The sequence below is a fragment of the Hippoglossus stenolepis genome, chromosome 1, assembly GCF_022539355.2.
Source record: "Hippoglossus stenolepis isolate QCI-W04-F060 chromosome 1, HSTE1.2, whole genome shotgun sequence".
Lineage (NCBI taxonomy): Eukaryota > Metazoa > Chordata > Actinopteri > Pleuronectiformes > Pleuronectidae > Hippoglossus > Hippoglossus stenolepis.
Window position 1 is genome coordinate 5056189 of NC_061483.1, and position 26797 is coordinate 5082985.

The 26797-nt window shown below is 42.2% G+C and overlaps 3 protein-coding genes across 6 annotated transcripts in view; 1 reads left to right on the forward strand and 2 right to left on the reverse strand.

Annotated features, from left to right (window-relative positions):
* On the reverse strand, positions 1 to 15389 carry ttc17 (tetratricopeptide repeat domain 17). 3 transcript variants are annotated; one of them, XM_035155395.2, is made up of 25 exons: positions 15159 to 15389; positions 14441 to 14530; positions 13454 to 13623; positions 13215 to 13326; positions 11505 to 11636; positions 11130 to 11239; positions 10854 to 11001; positions 9901 to 10040; positions 9309 to 9469; positions 8756 to 8868; positions 8496 to 8648; positions 8014 to 8120; positions 7535 to 7691; positions 7147 to 7218; positions 6714 to 6938; positions 5570 to 5789; positions 3511 to 3624; positions 2861 to 3156; positions 2604 to 2757; positions 2385 to 2505; positions 1927 to 2086; positions 1707 to 1790; positions 1440 to 1559; positions 1170 to 1313; positions 1 to 1034 (listed from the first exon to the last, which is right to left on the reverse strand). In XM_035155395.2, the coding sequence occupies exons 1-25, from the start codon at positions 15327 to 15329 to the stop codon at positions 903 to 905; spliced, it is 3606 nt and encodes a 1201-aa protein (XP_035011286.1). In that variant the 5' UTR covers positions 15330 to 15389; the 3' UTR covers positions 1 to 902. The 3 variants fall into 3 exon arrangements, with proteins under 3 accessions (XP_035011286.1, XP_035011278.1, XP_035011293.1); XM_035155387.2 differs by having other exon boundaries at positions 8014 to 8129; XM_035155402.2 differs by lacking the exon at positions 6714 to 6938 and having other exon boundaries at positions 8014 to 8129.
* traf6 (TNF receptor-associated factor 6) lies at positions 14452 to 22142 on the forward strand. 2 transcript variants are annotated; one of them, XM_035155434.2, is made up of 8 exons: positions 14452 to 14675; positions 17167 to 17492; positions 17747 to 17897; positions 18092 to 18250; positions 18380 to 18451; positions 18771 to 18848; positions 18964 to 19359; positions 19625 to 22142. In XM_035155434.2, the coding sequence occupies exons 2-8, from the start codon at positions 17167 to 17169 to the stop codon at positions 20228 to 20230; spliced, it is 1788 nt and encodes a 595-aa protein (XP_035011325.2). In that variant the 5' UTR covers positions 14452 to 14675; the 3' UTR covers positions 20231 to 22142. The 2 variants fall into 2 exon arrangements, with proteins under 2 accessions (XP_035011325.2, XP_035011316.2); XM_035155425.2 differs by lacking the exon at positions 14452 to 14675 and adding an exon at positions 15433 to 15523.
* The window catches only part of trpm5 (transient receptor potential cation channel, subfamily M, member 5), a 19695-nt gene continuing 14945 nt past the window's right edge, over positions 22048 to 26797 (reverse strand). Inside the window, exons 18-26 of the mRNA XM_035155413.2 lie at positions 24645 to 24763; positions 24411 to 24543; positions 24151 to 24325; positions 23893 to 24061; positions 23565 to 23743; positions 22881 to 23013; positions 22614 to 22686; positions 22404 to 22494; positions 22048 to 22285 (exon numbers count right to left, since the gene is read on the reverse strand). Coding sequence (XP_035011304.2) covers positions 22140 to 22285; positions 22404 to 22494; positions 22614 to 22686; positions 22881 to 23013; positions 23565 to 23743; positions 23893 to 24061; positions 24151 to 24325; positions 24411 to 24543; positions 24645 to 24763 — 1218 coding nt within the window. The 3' untranslated portion in view covers positions 22048 to 22139. The remainder of the gene's footprint in view (positions 22286 to 22403; positions 22495 to 22613; positions 22687 to 22880; positions 23014 to 23564; positions 23744 to 23892; positions 24062 to 24150; positions 24326 to 24410; positions 24544 to 24644; positions 24764 to 26797) is intronic.

Here is a 26797-nt window from a genome sequence, read left to right on the forward strand (position 1 = left end):
TAAACTGATGAAATCCACACGTTGCCTTTAATACTGTACATTTAATACAGATTCCACTTTAGTTTTTTTTTTTTAATAGCTGGTCAATGGCAAATCCTTTTCCTGCCGGATGATTTCCATAAGTTAAGAAGCACATGTAATAGCATATTTCATTTTCTTCTTCCTTCTGTATTTAAATTAGCTTAGAGCAAAAATCAGTTTGTAGGTCCCATATAAATAGGAATGATATAGAAAAAAAAGTGCAAAAAAAGGAGAATTCCCATCCATGTTATGAGGCAGAAGTAACGAGGGTTATTCAATTCATCTCATTTAACCTCCGAGTTGAGGAGCACATTCTTTACCCTCTCAGCAAAAGATTCAAGCGAATACTGTTTATCATTTTCCATAATAAAAAAAAAATCCCAATTTAAACATTATAAATTAAAATGACATGTCCAGGATGTAGTATGTTTGCTCCTTGAGAACAAAAAAACAATATTTCCCTTTGTTTCAGATGCTAAAATGTCTTCGAGAAGACGACAGTGAGATTTAATCTTCAAATTAGAACAGATTGAGCTCAAATTATTGCAGAATTAACTGTAAATTTGGAGCCTTGAAGGAGTTTGAGTCTTAACTTGATTTGAGAACAAGAACTATTTGAAATATGTTGAGGGTAAAATTATCTACAGTTGTTCTCTGTGACATTTCAGACCTACTTCTTTCTGAGGATAGATCTCAAAAGAGAAGAAGCCATATATGTCAGGATATGAATCTTGAAACCTCACCTTTAACCACATTTAAGTTTCTTACATTTTTATTAGAGTAAGTTATCTGTGGTCTTCAGATAAGTGTGTGTGTGTGTGTGTGTTCTGTATCTGGTAGTGTATGAGCGCAGGGTACTGGTATCAGACTGGAATCGGGGTTTAGGGCTGACGTCGTTCCCTCTTGGTGAGCAGGTAACACTGGATGGTTCTAAGTCGATCTTTGGCGGGGGCGAACTCCGGCTGCAGCTTCAGAGTGGACTCGTACCAGCGCATGGCTTTCTCAAACTCCTCCTGCGGTGAGGAAACACAACCACGTCATCAAGACGACCCGGGACTACTGCTTGATCAATGCTTTGACTTTCTGCTGTAGCACAGGGTTAACTTCACTACAAGCAAACATATGAGGACCAAATACTAAACCCTTACCATCGCTATATAGACGTTGGCGAGGGTGAAGTGGTTCACAACAAAGTGTGGGGCGATTTCTACGGCCATACGGGCGACCGTCAGGGCGTCGTCCCACAGCCGAGCGTTCTGGAAGATGTTGGCCAAGCTGATGAGGGGCACATCCTTGTTTGGAATTCAGGAGGAAAGAAGAGAGAATACAAATTATCTTTCATGTTTAAAACAACACTTTATTCCGTGTGAGTACTATGTAGGTTGTAAGTGTTTTGGAACAGCTGATGTGTAACTTGCCTTCATGTGATGGGGGGCGTAGTGGAGAGCCTGACGTAGACAGTCGATAGCTCTCTTGCCTTGACCTTTCACCCTCCAGTACAGAGCAGCCATGCTGGATAAAACCCATGATGTCTGGTTCTGCAGTTTCAGGGATTACAGGTACAATTTAAAGTCACATACTGCTAATTTAATAACATTTAATGAACATTCTTTGCTGTTGTACAAACATAAAAGGATTTTAAAGTAGATGTTTCTAGCAAACTGGATCTGCCAGAGAGGCCTCACCTTCTCCAGCACTTTAGCGATACGTGTTCCCACCTGCTCAAAGGACTGAGGGGAGAACTTATCTTTGCCGAGGTTCTGCAGGACCTGTGGACGAGGACAAGAAGACACGGGTGAGACTCAGGAGTGGTGCAGCACTGATTATTTTCTGTGGAATCCAGTTGAAGCTCTGTTTTCCTCCTGTACATTGTTAGTTCACATTATGGCGTCTGCCTCACTATACCTCACGCAGTTGACTTTCCCCGGTGTAGTGTATGGCGGCTCGATTGGCCACCCCCACCAGGTGGTCGAGGGTGTGCATGCTGGCGGCGAGGTTAGCGTTGCATAAAGGTTCAGCTGCTGGCTCCTGGAGCGGAGTGGCGAAGTCTATGTGTTCTGTGATGCTGAAAAGAAATAAAGATAAATACATTTTTTTATATATTAAATAGGGACAGTGGGGAGAGACAGGAAACAGAGAGAGCGAGAGAGAGACAGAATGAGGGGGGATGACATGCAGTTAAAAGTCGGGCAGGGAGTTGAACTAGGGACCCACTGCTCAAGGGAGGGAGGTTTAGTTGTGATATGCAAGACTGCCTAAGAGAAATCAAATATGTGTGGATATTTCTACGGAATCTCATCTACTATGGTCAATATTTCAGCATCTACTGAATTCAAAGTGATAATGAGAAACAAGGGTCTTACTCAATGTTCTTGGCGGAAACAGCCAACCAGGTGCTAGCTACAGTGGTGAGGTCTACCCTGCGTGTCCGCTGGCACTCCTCTGGTCCCGGCCAGCCAAGACTTGTGTAGTCCCTCCATCGACCTGCACAACACACAAAACCACAAAGGCTTCTCTCTTTAGTTGGGTGAAGTCCAGCCCCTTGATGCTTGATGTGTATAAAATGGAGGTGTATGCGGCACCTGAAGGGCCGGGCGATGGTATAGTTGGCCCGCTGATCTCCAGGACAGAGTGTCCTCCAGGCAGAGACTCCATGTTCTGGCTGTCATCAGAGCCGGAAACACCCTCTGTCCCATCAACCTTAGCCTTCCTGACCCGCTTCACCTGGAACGTGATCTGAGGAACAACAGCAAAACAATCAGCTATACACACTTCAAATCAGTCACACTCATATCTACAGGGAGTCTGGTGATAATGAGTCAAACTCCGCCACACTCACCCACTCTGCTCCCTCGTCGTCTTCACAGTTCCCAAAGCAGGGCCCACCACCGGCCCGGGTACCCATGACACGGTCATTCTTTAGCACCCGGATACCTCGCAGGTCCCCTCGTTTGCCGCCGACATCCAGCGCTCCCTCAAACGCTCCCATCAGGTCCTCCTTCAGCTGCCACTCCTCCTCGCCTTCCACTGCGCCGCCTCCAAACGGGGTCGCCATTTTATTCGCTCCTGGGACAGAAGGAGAAGTCCGGAGCTGTCCAGCTGTTTCACCTGAGCCGTTACTGTCCAGGATAACCTCTGGAGGGGTCGTATGAAAAAGGGAATTTAGTTAGAGTGGTGTCGAGGAACAGGGAAATTCATCAAACTGAGCAGGACAGAAACTTTGTTTTTCCAGGCAGCAAATTGAGTCAACTTATAAAAAAACAAAACAATACTTTGAGGAAATAAACTTGATTAAACCGCAGTGTTGCCCAAATATGAAATTGGCATCATGTATGTCAGTGGTGTGAAATCTATGCAGAGAAACGCAAATTTGTGCCACATGGGGAAATAAAGATCCACTTCTTAACGACTTCATTGGACCAAACACTCTTTACAGCTGCAAACTTTTCTTGCATGTTTGATATTACATCATCATCATCATATTCTTACTCTCAAAGAGTAAGGAGTCCTCCATTGCAGAAATGGCCGGAGCGTCCTGCTTCTCTTCCTCCCATTCCTCCAGCTGTATCCCAAGTTCCTCCTCAACCATGCAGGCAGCGCCCTCTGGAGCAACACAAGTCGGAAAGGAAACACTATTACTCCAAATCTCTCCAAGACAGTAGAGATCGCATATTACACAAAAACAGACAATTGTGTGAAAAACACAAATGTTAAATTTATTCCCAAACACTTCTCTGTGCATTCATAGAAATTATAGTGATGCACATAAGTACATTTGTAAATCTGGAACAAAGTTAATATTCTGAGACTCCCACTCATGTGTGTTGAATTATGTAACAAGTCATGTTACAACAGAGAAGTTACTGAGGCAGTTTGGAAATTTATAGAGACAAATTTTTCTTTGTCTCTACATTGCTGATTTCATTCACGGTCTAAAATCATTCTGGAAAACAAGTTTTTAAACTTCTCAACATGAGAGTTGTGAGGAAAACACTAGATCTCCGCGCTTCATTAGTAGCCACAAAAAGAGTTGTATGTACAGTATTTATTATTTATTATATTATTTATGAAGATGTTCTTATGCCGGGTTGAGTGCAGCTTTTGTTCAAGTGTTGATTCTTTTGGATAATAAAAATGATGCTAACATGCTCTGCCATGGATTACACCTCGTGACACTGCAGCATCGTAAGAATGGTCTTATTGTAGCAGCTGTAAACGGCTCGTTGTTGCATTGATAGGCTTTTGAAATTGTTTGTTAGCTGGTCCACAATATTTTTTTACTGTTATTGTGCCGAGCTGTGGAGTTCTTGTGGATTACTGCTTTTTATTGGCCTGTCTCATAATGTTGGCTCTTCCTATGTGTTCATTTTAAAGGATCGAGGAAACACAAGAAGCCACAAGGAGCCAGTTCTCAGGTGTTTACGTCAAACCAAGATTAAGATCTATGTTTGATATTTTGTTTTTTTTCCCACAACCAGCAATACTGCTAAAAGGATCAAACATGTGGGAGGACCTGCAGCCACTATACAAATTTGGGCGTGGGTGTGTGTTTTATGATCGCTTTTGTGACCTCATGTACCCGGCGTGCTTTGTGGGAGCAATATTTAGCTTTGGAGAATAAAATATAGACCCTTCTATATTTGGCATCAGCTATTTTCTGCAGCTTAAATTATTGAGTGGCAAAATTTCTCCACTTCAAAGCACTTTTCTCTTCACTCCCACTGATATGAATAAAGAAGCAGATGCAGCCTCTGTTCACATCAGAACATACTACTTGTTTCTCGCAGCTTCGAGGGACAACATAGTTCTGAGTGTTGGGCCCAGAGCGAGTGTGTTTGGAGTCCATCGCTAATTTTCAGTTCGATCTACCAAACTGGAAGAGTTAGACCCAAACAAAACAAACTATAAATAAATAAATAAATAAATATATATATATATATATATGGACAAAATATAAATATAAATACAAAAACAAATTGTCTGGTTCTGCTAAAGTGGATAAATCGCACTTAAAAATGTTTTCACCCATATGGATATCTTTAAATATTTCAATATTCAGAACACACAACATCTTTTATGTGTCCTGTGAGCAATGTAGGTCAGTGATTTGTTTCTAGGATGTGTACATCTTTCTAATGCAAAGCTCAGGTATTTATGAAAAGACGAGTAACAAACAATGATGCAAAAAATTCTTCAAACACTTTTGCACTCATTAGACTTTATATATACAAATATATCGACCTTGAATCAAAAATAAATATTGTTTTACATACTATATACAAATAAATGCAAATATTTTCAGTAGTATCTATTCCTTAAAATTATGTATTTATAATCGGTAAACATAGGTACTGCAGGAGCTTCTATGAAAGCTTCATAATGACTTAATTGGTCAGACTCCAGGTCTTACCATGCAAAGCTCTCTTTAAAAACTCCCCAGTACACAAAAATCAAGGAATGCACCTTTAAAAGTATTCAATCTAGAAAAAAAAATCCCTTAAATGTAAGAGATTTGGAAAAGTGTCATGTGTGTGTGTGAGTTACTCACGTGGGCAGGACTGCCGGTGTGAGAGATTGTAAAGGAAGGGGTAAAACTGCAGACAGCGCAGCAGCGGTAGGCTGGTGCGACACTGCTCACAGCCAGCTAAGGATGAGAAGGAAGAGGAGGAGGAAAGGGCCGTCACCAGAGTGTGGCGGAACAAGGCCAGAGCACCTGTCACATTGCCCTGGGCCAAGTGCACGCTCACCAGGCTGAGCAGAGTGTGAGGCTGAGGAAAACAAAACAAAAAAGGAACATTAGCTGATGGGAAACACACCCGAAAACTGACACTTTGTGAACAGACATATGGCCAAAACAAGAGATCTGCATATTTTCCAAAAACTGCAAGAAAGTTTTAAGTTTATGGAGATTGAGTTAGGTTGAGTCGTATAAATGACTCTTCAGTTCTTACATTTATTCTCCACCTGTGGTTAGTGGATGTTATATTTACATCCTCCATGTATACACATATGGCCATGTCATTAGCTTCTACCTCTAAGAGGGCATGTTTTCTGAAAGGCTTGATTTAACAAGGTTTTGGAAATGTTCCTTATCTATTTTAGTCCATGCTGACTCAACACCTCTTCCTCAGGTACTCTGTAGGGTTGTGAACAATCTGCGGTCCACTAAAGCAGTAAATTCATTTTCTTGAAATCACCATGAGATGATGAGTGCTTTTTTGACACAATATAACTTCATCCTGGACAATTTGAATTGACAAAGAATGTGTGGCCAATACAAGAAGTCGGCAACATTCCTGCATGACACAGCATTCAATTGAATCTTTTGTTCCGTATAGTATAGCTGGTAGTGACTGTGGGCAAAGACACACGTCAAACACAGGCCAGAGTATCTTTGCATAACCATGCACAGTGAAACAAAAAGCTCAATATTCAGATTTCTGTTTCAATATAATTCTGATGAGTTCAAATCTGTTTATAGGTGCACATACAGCAAGATCATGACGAATCTGATAACTACTATGATCATGTTGGGATTTTATCAATACTGGTACACGACTGTGACATGATATTGTTGTTTACCACAAAGAGCAGCTCACGTGTGAGTAAAGTGTAAAGTGCAGGTAATACAGTATATGTGAGCAACTCCAAGACGGTAAAACCCAGCAGGTTATTTCCCAGTGTGCATTTACCTCTGATTGATTAAGTGCCAATGCTTGCTCCAGTAGTGTTTGTGCGTGGGTGGTCAAGCCGTGGTGTAGCAGCAGGTTAGCAGCGTTGGTGAGGGGCAAGTGGCGGTGGGAAGGCGGAGCTGAGCTCAAGACTTGGCGCAGGCACTGGAGGGCTCGGCTGCCATTGCCTTTAGCCCGCCAGAAAAGAGCTGCCTCATTGTGGACCTGCCAGCGGGGTATAGTGGCCTATACATATACAAACAAACTTCTGTTAGCGACTGAAGCTGGTTTGAACTGGGAGCAGAGTGGTTGGAGTGATTCACGATTGAGTTAGTAATAAAGTGTAAAGTCCCATTCAATAGTTGTGCTACTTTCTTCGGATTCAGACTCTTGAGTTATTTTACTTTGTGGCGAGATTAACATTATTGTGCTACGAGAACAGAGGATCTCTCACCTGCTTCATTACTTCAGCTACTTTGGAGCCAATCTGCTCCAGTGTCCATCCTCCACTGCGTAACTGCAGAATCTGTAAACACACACAGGGTTCCTACACATTTCCAACTTCAAAATGACATACTTTTGCAGACTTATGTTTAATAACTTTGGCTGCTTGCTCCAAACACCAAGAAAAAACACAGCTTGTATTATCAACATATTTATAGAAATTCTGAATTATATGTTTTAGAAAATGTAAGAGGGGAAACACATATCTTTCCAAACTAATCCACACCAGTAAATTACACAGAGATACAAAGTAAAGGAACAATAAAACTTTGTGCACATGGTGTGCATCTATCTCACTCATTTTCCTATTCAAACCACACACACACCCAGACAGATACCTGGGAGGCAAAGGGATCTGGCAGCTCCTTCTCTTCTAGCGGCCAGTCTAGTGAGGCTGGCAGGAGGGCGGGATATGGTTGAGGGATGGGACCACAGTCCGGCAGAGCTACAGTCTGAGGAGGACTGCTCTTCCCATAGAGAAGTGATGCCACTGGGCTGAATATGCACAATTAAACATAGTAAGTTTTGACACAAACTTGCCATTTGCTCATTTATCCTTTGCTTTGATAGGTGCTTCTATTTTATGACTCTGGCCCTGTTCACATCTGGCATCAAAATGCATTTTGGGTGATCCAAACAGAAGTGGACAGTTCTTAACACACATATCTGTCAATACATTCCCCTAAAATTCAACATAAGCACGACCTTTAACACCAGGTACTAACAGGGCCTCTGAGGAACTTCAAACGTAAGTGGAATGAAGCTATGCTCCTACATGTTACCCACAAAATATCCAAATTCAGTAATGTGCACTGACCTGAGGGCCTGAGTTTCAGGTGGAAGGAAAAAGGTCGGGAGCAGGTGAGCGGGGGGAACACTTGGGTACTCATGAGCACAGTCAGTCCTCTGAGGCCACAACATCCTCTGAATGTCCTAAGGCAAATACAGTTTAGCAATTCTTGCTGTCCATGGTCTATTTTCAGCATTATCAAGAGTACACAAAAAGAGCAAACCACACAAAAATTTAAGAAATACCAATTATTCTGCAGGGACTTGTGTTTGTCTTATTGCAATTTCAACCCATCTAATGTTTGCAAAGGCTTTCACTTTTTCTATAAACTTTTTTGGACTCCCCTCACATTTATCTGCAAGACTAAATGTGATGGCACAGCTACTTAAGAGTCAAATTACCTTGTTTGAACAATATGGTCTCTGAATTTTGTTGAGTGTTCATTTGCATTGCATTGTTATCATCGATATGATGGTGGACTCTGCATTTGCATGCAGCTCTCATCTTACCTGTGTGTAATCCTGGCGGCTGCCCCACAGAGCAGCGGCAGGATCTTGGTCTCCGGAGACAGAGGGATGAAGCTGCGGACTGGCTGCTGTCTGATTTGAGTTCCGCTCTGACACGAGCGCGACGCTGGATGCCACTGACACCTCCTCTCCAAACTGAGAACAAAGAGCGAAAACAGGAGAAGCTTAGTTTTTCTTTTAATTTTATAAATATCCACTGAAAGCTAATTACTGTCGTAGTTTTTCATATTTGACAGACTCACCTGGACATAGTGGACGTTTTCAAACAGATCCCCCCGGTGATAGCGCACAGGCAGGTCAAAGGGACAGTAGAGGCTGCGCTGCTGCTGACCCAGCTGACACATCTGATGGTTCCCTAGAGCACATGACACACAATGCTCAGGTGCTGTTTCATGCTTCACAATCAAAAGGAGGATGTGTATGAACTGATGAGCATGACGATTAGAGCTACGGTAAAGTGACAACACATCTTTTCAAGTAAAATTATGCTTCTCTTTTCCATAAAATCACATTTATCTTGAGTCATTACCTTTCTTAAAATTGATATTTATCATTTTTTTTCTCACTTTTTTTATAATTATTTATAAATACAATTTTGTTTAGAAAAGAAAATGCTAAATCACACCCAGCAAAAGCCAACATGTTCTTTCTTGTTCAACTAACTTTTCTTCGTCTATTGGAATTTAATATATTGAAAATATAAAATACTATATCCGGAAAAAAAAAGTACACTTCTTGTACACCTGCTCTCAGCTCTATCATGCCCTGGTGTCATTGCCGTGTGTGGCATATTACCAAGTTGGGCTTCCTTGGCCATCTGGGTCTCGTGGATAATGTTGCGCAGGATCTGCTCTTCCTGCAGCAGCTTGTGTTTGTCCAGTGCCTCCTGCTGGCGAAGGTAGTGGTCGTGCTGCTTCTGGTACTCCTTCAGCTCATTCAGCGTTCGCTGCAGGGACCTATAAATATAGGAAAATGAGGACAGGAAATACAGGGCTGTTGGCAGAAATACAATGCAGGGTATCTGCAAATAGATCCACTGCATTCATGAACAGAACACTGACTCTCTGCCAGCTCTGGGTGCTTTCCTTTTTCTTACACACCGACTACTCCAAATTGTGAAAAAAAGAGAAATCACAAACTGAAACTCTGAGATTGTTCTTGCAAGCCACTGTCGGTTCAAATCCTCATTGTTCAATCAGAAATAAAGAGGACAGCGTCAGGTACTTAAACCTGCTCACAAACTTACAAGCTCAATTGTAGAGAACTATTAAACAGAAGTAAATATTTAAATGTTGAAGAGTGAAAAGAAAGACAAAAGAATGTAGGATTAGAAGGATTAAACACTATACTTGTAAGCTGATCGTTTTTCGTTTCAGTGCTTGTCTACCTGTGCTGGGCTTCCAGTCGCTGCTCCAGCTTCTGCTGACAGAGCACAGCATGCTTCCTTCTCAGGGCCTGCTCGAAGCCCGGGTGGGCCTGCAGTGCCTGCTCGTAACACAGCACTGAGTGGTTGTATTCCCCGAGCATCTGGTTGGACAGCAGTGGAAGAGGAGTCATGGATATGGCAGAGGTCAAACACAGATTTGTTTGATTCAATCAATGTGTCATAAAACAACTAAACTGAGCAAATATTATGAACAGTGAGTATGAAACACGCTATGGGAATATAGATATAAGTTTTGTAAAATGCTGGTGATTTAGTCCTTTTAGAAATATGTTATTTTAAGTCTTTGCAGGCAATACACTGTATTGTCAGAACACAGTGAGAAAAAAAATAGCTGACAGCTAAATTTTGGTTTGTGTGTTTTAGCGATAGTGAGCAAAAATCATTATCATTGTGTACATTAGGTACACATCCATTTTCTGTGGGCTCCAGTCTCACTAGTTAGAATGAAAACTCAGCTTCCTGTTATTTAGTTTCAGGACACACTTTGTTGAATAAAAAAAAAGTTTTAAACTACGTTTTTAGGCCTGGGCCACACCACCTACCTCACCTGTGCATGACGACTACGTGATAGATGGATTGTTAATGTGACTATCAAACATCTGTCTATATTTGCTGAGAAGTGTCACTCATGTAAAACCAGCATGAAGTGCAAGACTCTAGACTCGAGCCAATCCTTAGTCACACATCTCGTACAGACTGAATGAAAACCAAGATGTTCTGTGACCATAACGCACAGGTGAGGTGGGCGGTGTGGCCTGGGCCTTAGACTAGTTCAACAAATTCAGAAAACAAAAGTGATAGTATGCCGTTAACCATTTGATTAACCAGTTGGTACATGTGGGGTTTAAATACAAAAGCCTCTGGAGCAGTTGAATGCAGTCCCTTTGACTTACAGCATAAATGTTGCCCAAGGTGTAGTGGCTGGTGAAGAGGTCTGATGTGAGATCGAGGGCAGCATGGGCGAGAATAGCAGCATCTGCTGAGAAATGGGCACGGTGCAGGATGTTGGCCATGTTGACCAAGGCTACATCCTTGTGCTGCCTGCAAGTACAACACACACACACACACACACACCCACAGAATATGAGAATGTGGACACCTGTGAGCAACCTCATACAACACTGCACAGTTTACCAATGCAGTGGATTTTAGGAACAGCGTTAAAGTACCTGGGGGAGAAATGCAGAGCACGCACCACACAGTCCACTGCTCTCTGAGGCTCGTTCTTCATACGCCAGTAAAATGACGCCATGTTGTATAAAACCCAGGATGAGGAATTCTAGAAAACACAGGCAATGAACACAAGCACACAAACAGTTAATTTAAAACTTCTTCAAAAAGGACTAACTCCTAACTTTTAGGCCTTGTACTTGGGACTTCTTGCTTCAACGATGTGGTAATAATGTGTTGCAAGTGTACAAACGCACATGCAGTCACAGACAGTTGCTAATATTTCGTCCTCTGGCTACAGAATTGAGTATGTACTATTTTTCCCACAAAGAAGATGTTGCTTTGTGAGGTAAAGCTGTACTGGCAGACCTTACCCTCAGTAAACCTTGGTGGATGCGGTGGCCCACCTCATCCACACTGCGGCCCAGCTTATGAGACAGTGCAATAAAAATGGGGTCCTCCTTCGAAAGTAGTGGGGAGGTCAAGTTTGCTCTTTCCTGCACACCCTGGAACAGATAAATATAAACAATCACTTACTTTTAACATGTGATCAGTAGGGTTGCAAAGGGGCGGAACATTTCCAGAAACTTTCCGGAAACTTTCTGGAAACTTTCCATGGGAAGTTAAGCATAAAAAAAAAAAAATGTAGGTATTTTACAACTAGATGAACAGCATATCAACTTTCCAAGAACACACTTGAAATGTATCTACAAATGAAGATGATGGTTCTAAAGATGATGGTTTTAGAAAACAAAATAAGAAGAGGGGGAGCCGATGAGAGGTCTCAACTAACTGATGATGATAGTGCAGACAGGGAGACAGTTTGAGCCAGTGAAGAAGAAAAAGTACTAATGCAGTACTGAAGTGGTTGTGGCACAACGGGAATGTTATGCTGTGTGTGTATATTCTAGGCAATGAGGTTTGACCATTGTTGGCAACTCTAAACATGTTTGTCCTGGATCAACAGTAACTTTGTAGATGTACAACCACAGTAAGAAACAGAAAACCTGCAGAAACAGAAGCTTCATATGAATCACAGGGCCCCTACCCACTTACTTTCAGTGGTTAGATTAGAGTACGGCAAATGAAACAGTCATCAGGTTCAACACTGCCAATAACACAGTGAAAGAGAAACTCTGCTGCACAAGTTTCAAATCCAACATCACACAGGTTAAGAAAAACTGGCAGAAAGTAAATCCAACTTATGCCAACAACATGTTTCATACTTGGTTTATAGATGTGATATCAAACAACGTACAAACCCATCCTTAACACCATAGTGAAAAAGGGTGTGAACAAATCATGTGTTTGGTACAAAGGTTGCCAGTGATAGTGCCAACAGTGGAAAGTTAGTCTGGAGCTCTGCTCTGAGCTGTGACAAAGGGAGGGTTGAAATGGCTTCTTTTTTTTTTAAAGTACTGGATGACTGTGCTCTAATCTATTGACATGCAGCTGCCTCCACTCTCGCTCTTTAGATTGAATTTCACGTTACGATCTTAGCGTCAATACTAAAACAATCAACACTGCATTTTGTTTGATAAAGTTGGCTGAGCCTTCTTGACTTAGGAACTTAATTAGCATCACTATTTATATATTTGCCATAAAATATCTACCTAATATCTCATATTCTGTGCTCTGGTCCAAGTTTCACTAACCAGAAAGAACTGATGTTGAACTGAAATATGAAAAATCACTTGTATGCATACTTCATCCCAAATCTGCCAATGACTACTTCAACTGCGAGCCCATATTCTGGTTGTATTTCATTATCCTCTGTTTGTGTCTGTTCTTATACCCCTTAAACAATCTTGCATTGAAACTGTAAACAAAGTGTTGCGGTGAAAAAAGCATGTTTAACCAAACTAAGAGTAAATTACATTCCCAATTGGATGTTTGCATGAGAAAAACCTGAGCAAAATCCTATTTAACCTTCCACTGGAGATGTAACAGCATCTCAGGTGCTTCCCCCGCTTAAAAAAAAAAACAGAGGAGTACTTTGGCATATTAGTTCTAACAAAAATTCACTGTGTGATGCTTATGTGAGTCAGTTCTATCTTATATTGACAAGTTTGACCTCCACTCACCCTGAGATGCTGGAAAGCATGGATACTATAAGGTAGTTCAAACACTTTTGCGCAGTCAGGCTTTTCTAGATCTGGAGGCAGAGCTGACCGCGGATCCACATAGTCTTCAGGACTGCAGGGACGAGAGAATTGTTTACAGATGACAAGATCATTAAAAACACTAGACATTCAATAGCTCCACATCACAAAAACACTGTAGAGGTGAGAATAATAATGTTGCTTTATTGAGAGGAACATACCTGATGTCTTTGCTCTCCAATGAGATATAAGTTCCATCGTACAGGTCCAGGTCTCCCAGGGGAACCTTAGCCATGACGCAGTCAGCATCTTCTTTGTAGTGTCTCTGCTCCAGCCCTGTGTCTCTGTCCTCATTCTCCTCAATGTGAATTTTCTGTGCCACAAGCTGCTTCTGCTCAGCAATAAATCAAGGATGATCAGTCAGTGTGTGGACAAGAAATGGGCAGTTGACAGAAAATGTAAAAGGCAAATCTCTAGAGTTGGTGAGGTCGACCTGAACAACCAGACAGAAACTACACATCCTTGCACATGACACAGACAAATACTAAGTTCATACTGCAAGGCTTAGTGCTCAATTCTATTTTGATTCTACATCTGATTCTTTTATGTAGCAGGTCACATTATCTTTTAAAATGGGGCCTGGATCAGACTACAATGTGAACTGGTCATGGCCCTGATGTGACCCACATGCGCAGAAGAATAACAAGACATCCCACGCAGCACGCTGTGTACAGAAGTAAACAAAGAGAAAGAGAAAGAAGAAGAAGAAGTCGGAGATAATCCTGAAGGCCACAGATGTGAGTGTTTACGGTTACATTTTTCTCTTGATATGAATAAAAACACGGACCGGTTACGATACGATACAACCCCTCAGGTTTGGCCTGTACAGACGTTGAGGTCTAAAACCTCACTGTCCCTCGACTGACTACCTCTGCTGCAGCCGTCTCCCACGTTTGTTTTCGCTGAACGACTCCCACCGTTGATGTAGGGCGACGTAAAAGTTGCACAGAATTTGGAAACGGTTCACATGGCTGTTTAAAAAAAAAAAAAAAATTGGGTTCTGTATCTGATTTTTAAAAAACAAATATGAAAGATCTGATTTGAAAAGATTACTTTCCATGTGAATTGTGCTGTTCACACCTTCATGAAACCAAGAGAGCTGGGTCACATGGGGGGGGGGGGAGATAGTCAAAGTGAAACCAACAAACCTCCAGCTTCTTGAGGTAGTTCACACGAGTCTCCTGCCTCATGAAGATCACAACGTCATGTGGATGCTTCAGATTCAAAGGCGAGTCAACCTGAAACCAAGAAAAAAATAAAACACAAATTCAGTTAGGCACCGACATCCTGGCGATGACCCGAGTCCGAAACAGATCCCAGGCCAGTGGAGGAGCCGAACGACGTGACTGTTTATCCAAGTGCTGCTGCTGCTGCTGAACACAGGTTAGAAAAACCCCGTCTCTGACTTGCAGGTGAGCGAACTCAGCTGATCCACGACCTGTCACATCGGCGCTGTCACTTGTCTGCACCTCTGACATGAAGGAGGCAGCTTTACTGACAGCTGATGCCGACTGACATCAACACAATCTGGGATATACTTTATGATAATGTATCGTCAGCGGACTTTGACCATGGGCCCTGGGATGTCCTGGTCATATTGACCTCAAACACCATGAACGTCCGATTTGAGGGGATTTAGGCTAATTTCCCACGTACTCTTGAAATAACACTGACGCCATTGGTAGACTATCGTTGGCTTTAAATACAACAATTCAATAAAATAAATAGCAAATGAGATAAAAACCAAAGCTCGTTGTATTGATGCTAACAAAACAGTTAGCCACACAGGCTAGCCTCCGCCTAACGTAAGCGCTAGCAGGGGAGGGGAGGGGGGGGGCAGTGAGCTAAGCTAGCTAAGCTGTTTACCTGCTGTTGGATCTTCCCGTCCTCCGTGACGACCCAGTGCGTCGTGGCTCCGCCGGAGTCCACTACCAGCAGGCAGAGGAGGACGAGGAGCCTCCCCCGGCACGACGCTCTCCTCGGACAGCTGTCGCGACGGGGCGAAGACTCGGGACAGATTTTCCCGAGGTCCGCCATCTTTCTGTCTTCGGTGGCCCTTCTTGTAAGCGCCGGCCCTCCCGGACGCACGGGGGCGCTGCTCGGGAGAGAGAACGAGTCAACTTGCAAGTTTCCTCGATGACGTTTGGGGGAGAAAGAAGAAGAAGAAGAAAAAAAAAAAACAGGAAATTCAGCTGAAAACGAAAAGTCAGAGGAGTTTCCTGACGTCAAAGGTGCGTTTGTTTCTAAGAATATTGATTTGGATCGTTGCCCTTTTGTTAGTTTCAATCCTGTCGCTCGTGTTTGTTTGTGTTTTGTCTGTCGGAGTGTTTCCTTTAACCTCGTATTTCACCAGTGAAGTTACAGTTCCGCATCCTGGGGCATGGCTGCTCATCAAGTGACCACCTTCACTGACACCGTCGCTCCTCTGTCTGGGGGTTTTTAAAATCTGAAATCACTGGAGAACAGAGTTAAACGCAGATTAAATGTACTTTGTTGTCTCCATGGGGGAAACGTGTCTTGTGCCAAAGTGCTACAGCAGCTGCAGAACAGAAAACAGTACATGTATGTCCTATAACGTGTAACACCCAGAATAATAATCAATCAATCACATTTGATTTGTATAGCCCATATTTACAAATCCCAATTTGTCTCGTAGGGACTTAACAAGGTGTGACATCATCTGTTCTTAACCCTGAACAAGAGGTTTTTTAAAAAAAGACCTATTTGACAGGGGGAAATGACGTAGAGACCTCAGAGAGCCACGTGAGGGATCCTGTCCCAGCATCAGCAAAATAACTGTATTTAACACATTTAATCCAATAAACTGTTTTTAAGTATTTAAACATAAGAGTTATTGTCAGTAATGGTAGAATAATGTGAGTTGGTGCATTGCGTGTCAGGCAGTCCTGTTGCAATCATAGTCACTGATCATCCAATAATAATGCAGAATAAAAGTGGGTTGAATATTGCACCTGCCCTTAAAAACACTTAAAATGATAAAACACTAAAAGGATGTAACGCATAAAAGATGATAAACTAAAACTGGCATTAAAATCTGAAACCCAGAGAGTAAAATGTGTCAGGCAAAGTGCAAAAGGTTCTAAAGATACATGGCCGAATCAACATGTTTCCATATCGAGTAGTGTGATGGACGTTGGGATGAACGAGAGCTTGAGGTGGTTGTTTTTACACTTATAGGCTCTGTTACGTCTGCCTGAAGGTAAACTGTCAAATTCAGAGAACATAATGTGTGAGGGGTCATTGAGGATCCTGTGTGCTAGTCCGACCACAGAACCTTTGTAGATGGTCTGAAGGGCACAACTACAGATATGCTTCTTTAACTGTGTTGACATTACTTCATTTAATGAGTCACCATGTGCAGGGGAAGATTATTAAATTCAATTTCAAGGCTCAACAGTCACATGGCTTCTGCTGGCCTTGAAAAGTTATACAAAGCTTTCCTTCAAGGGCTTTATCTTCTCGATAAGGCCACTCTAAGGTATTACAAAGTTTACATATGTGAATGTCTGGTTCTCAATTCTGAGGAATCTTCCATATTTATTTGTCTCATGTGATAGTAAACTAAGTGTGTGTGGGGGCTGGACAAAACAGTAAATAAATTAAAGTTTGATTAGCAAAATTTCAAGCAAACAAACATACTTTTTAGTTGCAGCTGTAAAGCATTCTTTAGAAATGCTATTAGCACTATGGTGTAAATCTATGTACCATAACAGTATCAACATCATGTCAGAGAGTCATAGCACCTCTCGTGTTTCAGGGGTTAAGGAGTCTCTGGATTATGTGTTGTTACAGAACTTGGCTGCCCTACTTCAGTTATTGAAAAAAATGCACATTTTTGTTGCACTCTCCACAGATGGCTTGCTATGATGTCAACAAGGGGAGTCTGGAGGAGGATAGCTTCGATGGAGCTGTTGGTGGAGAGCTGTCTAGTTGTGCCTTGGCGATGCTGGAAAGAGAGCGAGAATCCCTTCTCAGCCCATCAGAGACGTCTGGCACCCTCATCCTCAGCAACTCCGCCAGTCTTCAGGCTGATGTGCCCCTCCAGGGCTACGACGTGGAGTTTGACCCGCCCCTGGAGAGTAAATATGAGTGTCCCATCTGCCTCATGGCTCTTAGGAATGCTGTTCAAACACCCTGCGGTCACCGTTTCTGCAAGAACTGCATTGAGAAATCCATTCGGTATGCTATTGTGATTCTTTCAAAAATAAAACCGAAGACAGACCCAGAATTATGAGGCCTTTGTAAACACCAACTTCATGGATCACTCTTGAAGAGTTGTTAATTCTTTAGAGTAACAGACAATGTGTGAGAAAGTGATAAATGATAATACTTTCACTGACACTAGCTTTCAAATATACTCAAATATAAATCACTGTGCAGAACCTGATGCTCTCCCTGCTCAGCCTAAATGACTCCTCTTCTTGCTAAAACAGTGACACAGGACAGAGATGCCCCGTGGACAACGAAATGCTGACAGAAGATCAGCTGTTTCCTGATAACTTTGCCAAACGAGAGATTCTATCACTAACGGTTCGCTGTCCAAACTCCGGTTGTGATGATGAAATGGAGCTTCGACATTTGGAGGTGAGAATTTTACGGAGTGACAATCATCCGTATGGAAACTGATTTCAAAAAGACTGCAGAGAGACTGTCAGTGCAGGATCTTCATCTTTCTCTGGTGTAGACAACAAAAGTGTTATATATGAGCGGCTACTGCCCCCCCCCCGGCTATAGAGTATTATTAACTGCATTGTTTCAATATATCGTTTTCTTTCCAGAATCATTTGGCGCAGTGTCAGTTTGCGACTGCGACTTGTCCACAGTGCCAGCAGTTTGTGAGAAAGAGCCACTTAGAGGAGCACACAACCGTTGAGTGCCAAAGGAGACCTGTGTCGTGCCCGGATTGTGTGGCATGCTTCGTCTATGAGGAGAGCGAGGTACTGTTCACTCACTTACTCAATTTCCCCTCCTGCTTCTTCTTCCCATTATAGTTCTCATAGCAGTAGTCGCATTGTGTATCTGAGGATTTCACTTCTCACGTTATGTTTTTTTGTTGCTCCCATCAGCTTCACGAGCAGCAGTGTCCCTTTGCTAACGTGAACTGTCAGTACTGTGAGATGGATCTCATCAGAGACCAGGTGAGTGCAACAATGTCGGCCATGAAAAAAGGGATCTGGTTGATCAGTTCTAGTGAGAAGCAGTGAATTGTTTACCATTAGAACTTCTCTTTCATTTAAATGACAGGGAACCATTCTAAACACAATCACCGTGCACGTCACTGATGGCACCCAATGCTTCTGCAATACCAAGTGCAAACACTGATGTTTAAAGAGTTTTTGTGTTAGAGTTTTGTAGGAAATTACTACACAGTAATAACCGATATCCTGAACTACATCTACAAAACCTGAGTTCAATAAATAAACTTGTGAAACTAAACTGACGATGTTCTGTTTGCAGATTGAATCTCATTGTGACACAGATTGCCCAAAGGCACCCATCACCTGTAACTTTAGCACCTTTGGATGTAAGGAAAGGGTAGGTGATCAAATTCTAAGTTTCTTGTTTTACAAATCTCCTACACACGAGAAATTGTTGAGAAGTCAGTCGCTGCAAACTAGATGTCACAAAGAAAATCTGTTTGCCTCTGCAGATGCAGCGCCATGACCTGGCTCAGCACATGCAGGAGTTCACGCAGATGCACATGTGGTACATGGCTGAGTTCCTGCGTGGCCTGAGCCTCAATGGCAGCACGCCCAAATCCCTGTGGGCAAATGGACCTTCTGTTTCTTCTGAGGATCAAGGAGCTGCAGCATCGCTATCTTCCTCTGGTGGGCTCAGAGGAGCTGCAGCATCGCTATCTTCCTCTGGTGGGCTCAGAGGAGCTGCAGGCGGCGGCGGCGGCGGCGGTGGTGGCGGTGGTGGTGGCGCCACCAGCTGTGCTTCGGCTCAGCCTAATGAAGAGACGCAGCGGCTCAGAGAGATGGACGGACGATTGGTGAAGCAGGATCATCGGCTACGTGAGCTCTCCATCTTAAAGGAAACACAGGTAGGAGACGTTCGAGTGCATCTGATTTGTCCCTTTTGGGGAGACGTAAAACTTGACTTATATAACAAAGCTCTATTTATTTATTCAAACGTGATGCTTCAGCCATGATGGACCTTCAAATAAAGCTGTATTTAGTCACATTTTCTTTCCCTATTTATTGGCCACGTCTCGTCTGTAGCTTTTTTGAAACTTTTTAGATCTTGTCTGATCTTGAATCGTCTTCAAGCCTTTGTTCTTTAAAACTCTTGTTCTGTCTCTTTCACAGGCAGGTCAGCTTGCAGAGCTCCGGAGTAGGGTGTCAATGCTGGAGGACACGGTGAAGGAGCTGGAGGCCCAGCAGTGCCGCGGTATCTTCATCTGGCGCCTCAAAGGTTTCTCTGCCCACATGCGGAACCAAGAAGCTGGTCTCGCGGTGGTCGAGCACAGCCCTGGCTTCTACACGGGCTACCCAGGCTACAAGCTGTGCCTGCGTTTACACCTGCAGACGCCCAACGCCCTGCGCTGCTCCAACTACATCTCCCTCTTTGTCCACACCATGCAGGGAGCTTTTGACGGGGAGCTGACCTGGCCGTTCCAAGGCACCATCCGGCTCGCCATCCTCGACCAGGGCCCTGAGGGTCAGCACCACGTGGAGGTGATGGAAACCAAACCAGACCTGCAGGCCTTTCAGAAGCCCACCATCCAGCGCAATCCCAAAGGATTTGGCTACGTTACCTTCATGCACCTGCATCAGCTGAAACAGAGAGCCTATGTCAAAGATGACACCTTACTTATCCGCTGCGATGTGACGTCGCGTTTTGACAATATGCCTAATCGTGAGGGACCAGCGGTGCAGCCTCGAGGGCCCGAGGCATCGGTTTCAAGGGACTAAAGTCAAACCCACATCTATGGGATTGTCATTATGCTGACAGATATATATAGATATATATAGATATATATGTTATATTAATAGATGAATACGATACATTCATTTATAGTTCACTTTTCAATATGTGTTCTCACCCACACATGGTACCAATTGTTTAAATAGTTCATGTTTAATCAGCTCCAGATCTCCAGTTAAAGATGTGTTCGTGCTGCCTGCAGAATGAGCGTTACTACAGACATGGCTCTCTGCTTGTGGTTGTTGGAGGTGGTACAAAATGTTTTCAAGATAAAGAGTTGAAGACCTCTGGTGTCTCTGTGGAGCAGTGTTTGGTCAAATAGATCACATTCTTTTTAACCTTATCCTCTTCTAGCCTCATCCACATGTATGTACAGAGAGTGCTGGTGAAAACGTGCTCACAATCTGAAAGCAAAAGCAAGTCTGGTCATGTCCTCTAAACAAAAGAAAGGCTATGTATGTCAGCTGCATGGTTTCATTTTCATTTTTATGTTGGATATGTGGTTGCGGTAACATTGTAAGTATCTTAGAAATATTCCGAGAGAGACTGAAGAGAAAGTGTAAAAGTTGGCGTATTTATGGATGTTTAAAGACAATGCAAGTTTCAGAATATTCACAACTCTGCTTTGTGAGGAAGGAAATTCATTTGTTGGACCTTAAAGACACACCAGTGTATTTTGATGTAAACATCTTGTCTTTAAGCTCCACAGGGTTCTTTAAAAGAAGGTCATTGTAAGGATTGGGAATGATCCGTTTTCAAATTCATGTGCTCTCCAAAAGCAAACTTTCATTCATAGATTTTCTTTTTTCACTCTTCTGACCTTATTGTGTCTCTTTGACGCACAAGTTTTGTCAACACGGAGCATTTTTCTGTTTCGTCAACACTGTATATTTTTGCTGAAAGCATGACAGCCGAGCAGAAGCTGCTCATTGTACTTTTTATTTGTGCCTTTCACTCGTAGCTCCTGCCAAATGTGACTTAGAAGAATATTTCGAGAGGAGATGTACATCACATACTCTGATATATTATGCTGCCTGTTAAGCTTTTACAGATGTAGATAAAACATGTTAGGCTTGCTTTATCATTGGTTTGACTGTGTAAACAATGGTTTTACTTAATATCTATAATTGAATGTTTGGGATCAAATGCTGCCTTAAATTAAAGCTAAGCTAACCTCAGTAGACCATACGACAATGACTTGTGTTACATTCTAACTACTATATAGATTTATTATATATAGATTACAACGTTTACATGAGTTGCTAATAGAATATTCCTTTCATATTCATATTTACATTACAGAGCATAGTCTGATGTACTTGTCAGTGTTGTAAAATACTGTAAAAACGCCCCTAGGATGTTATAATGTTATTAAGACATAAACATAGTGAGACTAAGGTCAGAAGACTTTACAATGCCTTAATTTGATTATCCCTTATTCAGAGTATGACCTTAATTCAGGTTAAGGTCATCAGAAAATGCTGTTTACATGCCAGTGTCTTATTCAGAGTATGTCTTAATCATTTGGGTTAATATTGGATTATTGGTGTCCATGTAAACATTGTCATTGTTACATTATAATAGGAAAAACATCTTTTTAACTGAGTTTTATTCCTGTATGTGTTTGTCATGTTCCTAAGGAACCAAAGTGACTCATTTGATGACTTGCTCCACCTTGTGTTTCACAGTTTGAACAGTCAGAGCCGTGTTGTTAGGGTGTGTGTCAACAACAGGAAGCTGCAGAAGCATCAATGTGTCCTGACATGAAACAACAGCCAAACACCAGGCAGGCATCTTCATTTTATACATTTAAATTAAAGTCCAAACAATACCCCCATCATCTTACAGAACGATGTACGATAATATTAATATTAAATAAAGTGATTGACTGTTATATTATTCATCGATATAAGGGAATTTCTTGTTAGCTCCATATCCTGGGTGACCTGGTCTGACTTCTCCACTTTCCTCTTTGACTTCTCTCTCTGGTTGACTTGGAGATGCGTCCTTGGAGCCGCTCGCCTCGCAGCCCGTCAGAGACACTGAAAAGTAACGCCACATTAATATTAAATGCACAGTAACGGCAGTGAAAGACTGTGTTTTGTCTATTTTCACACAGTAAATCACGAGTCAGTTCCCGTGTATGGCTTTTACACTCACTCGGAGCCTTTGGAGCGTCTTTCCCACACTTCAGCGTGCTCTGAGCAAAGCACTCGGCCATCCAGGACAACACCTCTCCACAGTATCTGACCTAGAGACCAGGCAGACAAATGGTTGAAAATTTGATGGATTTTTTATCTGAAATAGGCTCAAAACTGCAGAATATGTGTAACACTGTGTGGTTTACTTTGCTGGAAACGTTTCATTTACCTGAGCCTCCATGGACGCCAGTCGCTTCTCTTGGTCTTTAAACCCACCGACAATCCTCAGCAAGCTCTGAACTCTGGGTCACAAACAAAAATCAGTCACAGCCAGAGTCAGTGCTGCAGTAATCCACTGTCACCACTAGAAGGTAGAAGAGGTTTAAAACAAGCTGTGCTGTGGTGCTGGTCAGGTGCAGTGGGTTTATCAGAGCTGATTTATTGAATATTATTACATCCTATTAAAAATCAGAGTGTTTGACAAAATGAGATTTACTTTGAGGAGGTGCTCTTTAGTCTCTCCTCACTGCTCTCCCAGTGCTGCCGCTCCAGTTTGGCCAGGTAGTTCTCCTTCTGCACCGTCTCCCATGTGATCAGCCGCTGGTCGAGCCCCACTGGCAGCTCCCTCTCTGACAACACACACACACACACACACACACACACACACACACACACACACACACACACACACACACACACACAGTTATCTATCTATCTATCTATCATCTATCTATTTATCTATCTATCCATCTATCTATCATCTATCTATCTATCCATCTATCCATCTATCTATCTATCTATGTTGAATAAATAGACAAATAAAATAAACTTAAAACTTAACACTCAAAATAGCCCTTTGAAGTAGTTAGGAAAGGATAAAATGTCCTCACAACAATCAATTTAAAACCGAAACAGCCATAGAAAGACATGCACACACACACACAAACACACACACACAAAATGAGGCATTCCAAAAACCAATTAAACAACAGGCATTTCAGTGCACAGAGAAGGTGAAGGCCAGAGATAACAGCCAAGTGTGTGTTTGCCTCTATTCCATTTAATTTAATTTAACCAGATAAGCCACAAGAAACTATTTCATCTGCTTGAAATGAGGCAGAATGTCATAACGGTTCCTGAAGGAAAAATATGCTGAGATAAGCAGATGAAGCCTTCGTACCCAGATGCTCCTGCTTGGACTCGGGCCGTTTGACCAGGCTGAGGAGGATCTGAGAGAGGTGGCTGATGATGATGAAGGGTGGAGCCAGCGCCGGGCGGCTGTGGTATTCCACGATCAGGTTGTATCTCTGGAACTTCCAGAAGATATCCGTGTTGCCCTGCACCACCTGGAATGTGTAGCTGTAAGTATCAGGAGGAAAACAAGAAGAAAAAACAGAATAAAACAACCAGGTTGGTGTCTTCTGATCTTCCAACGACCAAAGATGCCACGAGCGGAACTCATTTCCTCAGATATATGGACGGTTCTGTGGATTCTCTCCCCTCCTGACCTGAACATGGCAATCAGCAGGTTGAGCAGCAGGACGTTGGTGACGAGAAGGAAGATCACCAGCAGCAGGATGACCAGCCAGTTGGCGTAGACGTTGGGACATGGCGGCCGCAGACCCGCCATGATCTCCTCTGAGTCATTGGTGCAGTTAATTTGAGGCATGCGAGCAGCTGTGATCCGAAAGAACAAGAAGACACAAAACTATTGTATGTATGAACCGGAAACATTTTTAAAAAAAAATGGTACCAGTGTAGTTTACCATCTATTTCCTCCAGGGGGATCTGTCCAAAGATGTGCAGGTAGGGGCGGTACAGGGCTCGGCGAAACACCCAGTCGATCCTGGGATCATTGGGGTGGAGAAGAGCCTGAGTGGCGACGCCGTACGCAATGAGCCACACGCTCAGGAAAAAGAGGAAGAAGAAGACATCCTTCATCTGTCAAGAAGGAAAGAGACTTTTATTTAATCTTCCTCAGGTCTACTGTGTCTTTGTGTTTGACTTGTGTTTTGGTTTTCCCCACCATTCTCTCCACAATGATGATTTTGGGGCCGAGCTGCTTATGGATAGCGAAGATGTGGATGAGACGTAAAGTGAAAACCATGAAGTCTATGGCCAGGACCGTCCGTCCGGCCTCATAGGTTCCACTGGCCATCCTGCAAAATCAATTTAGACAAACATTAATGCTCATGATAACAATAAGTAAGAATAGAAGCTGTGTCGTTTTTTTCTTTCAGGGTCATTTAATGTTACCGACCTGCAGGAAACCCCAACAACAAAGAGTAAGATGGCGACCATGTCACACTTGTTCCAGTTGTCCTCCAGATACAGTTTGAATTTCTTCAGGATGTTCATCTCTTCATCCGTGAAAAAGCTCTGCGTCGTAATATCAATCAATCAATCAAACAATTCATATCCAATTCAAAGTGCTTTAAATATGTATTAAAAAATTAAGAAAGATTTAGAGACTAAAGCAAAACAATCAGTAATAGAAAAGAAAACAATAAAACAACTTTTAGATCATAAAATATAGTCAACATTAAAATTCTAATGAAATAGTGTCAGTAAATAATAATGATCAAAGTTAAATATTGATAATAAAACCATAGAATTGTAAGACACAACATCACAGCCTCACTGTGACGTGACATCATTTCTCTTTCAGTCTGCGTTTCACTTCTAATTCTGATGTTTTTTTGCTCAATATTCTTTGTGAACTTTAGTAATTTAACAGAAAGTGATGTGTGTTTTGTTTTATGATAAAAGTAAAAATGATTTGTATACAGTGCATGATTTTAATTTGCATCTTTCATACATTCTTTTGAAAATGTTGGCTCAAAAATTGGGACTAATATGTAATTAACACAACACAATAAATCACAATATTAAAAATATTTAGTTTATACATACAAGGAATTTGCTGTGGTGTATTTGTGCAAGAATACATAAATGTATAATATAAAAAATATCAAGGAATATAAGAAGAAAAATACAAGAAGAGGGATTCTTCAATTGTGCAGTTTGTAGGTAAATGAGACTTTTTAAAACATCAGTAATTGTATAACTAAAGGATTTTTTTCCGGACGTTGACATGTCACGTCTCCTCCAGGTCAAACGCTGCAGCTCCATTAAGACACACTGCAGGGAGTTAGCAGGTTCACAGCCCGGCTGCATTAGAAGCACCTGCAGCGTCCCACATTCTCACCCCTGTGAAATGTCTCTTACACCTGAAGTGCGAGGTTCAGTGTCTCCTGTGGCCTGAACCGGGCCACCTGCGATTCCACAGAAAAAATAAAAAAACACTGCATGTTCTCGATTTGAGCCGAGAGACGTGTGCTGCTTTCACGAAGTCACAAACTGGAGCGTGGAGGCTGTGGTTCACTTCTCACAGGGGTAAAACCTCCACGGTAACTTATGTCTGGAGCAGGTTATGTTTGAGGAAAACATGTAAGAAAAACATCACCGGCCGACCAATCACTTCTCTTGGAAAGTGGCGTCGTCCCTCGTTGACGACCCTGAGCTCAGTGGGCAGATTTCCGAGCGTCTCTCGGGAAGACGAGAGTGTTCAGAGACTGTCAAACGTCTTTGGCTCTCCCTGATGATGTTTTATTTGAGACCCAGCTCCTCAGCAGGATCGTGCTCCTGTGTAGGAGGCCTCCTCCTGTCATCTTCATTTCAGCTTTTTTTCCCCTGTTGGCTGCCAAAGTCATTTCATTACTGCTGCAAGAGCGCCTGCGGCTCTAGAACCTAGAAAGTGTTGCACTTGTGTGATAAGAAAGTGACTCAACTTACCAGAATCCATTAGGTTTTTTAATTTATTTGTAATTTGCTGAATCTGCTGGAGACTTATGTTATTTCAGTTGACAGAATAAGATTGAAATTGTCCTTCACGCCATGCAGAGCCATGCATTGTACAAATACAGTCTCATCTACTCATGTTCTAATGATGGGGCACTAATGTTATAAACCTTTTAATTCAGACATTCAAACTGCTGCTTTTGTCATTTTGCTAATGTCATAACATTAATATATATATATATTATATGATATTATATTATTATATACATATTATTATATTAAGCTTAGTGAAGACATATAATGAAAAGATATTCTTGGTAGGTTTAACATCTACGCCTCTGATGCGTCTTTTTAATATTTATTTTTCACTAGTGCAAATAATAAATGGAGGAATCTGTCTCTCTGTACTTTAAGTGTCTCAACAACTTCAACTTCAAACTCTGCAGGAGTATCTCTGAGTGCACTGTTGATTTTTGGATGAGCAGTTGTGAATCTGAACGTCAATTTATTTCAAAATGCACTTCCGGTAACCACAGTAAACATTTTTAGAACACTAAACTAACTAAACCTAAACTCACTGGTAAAATGTTGCACTGGGAACTACATCAGTGT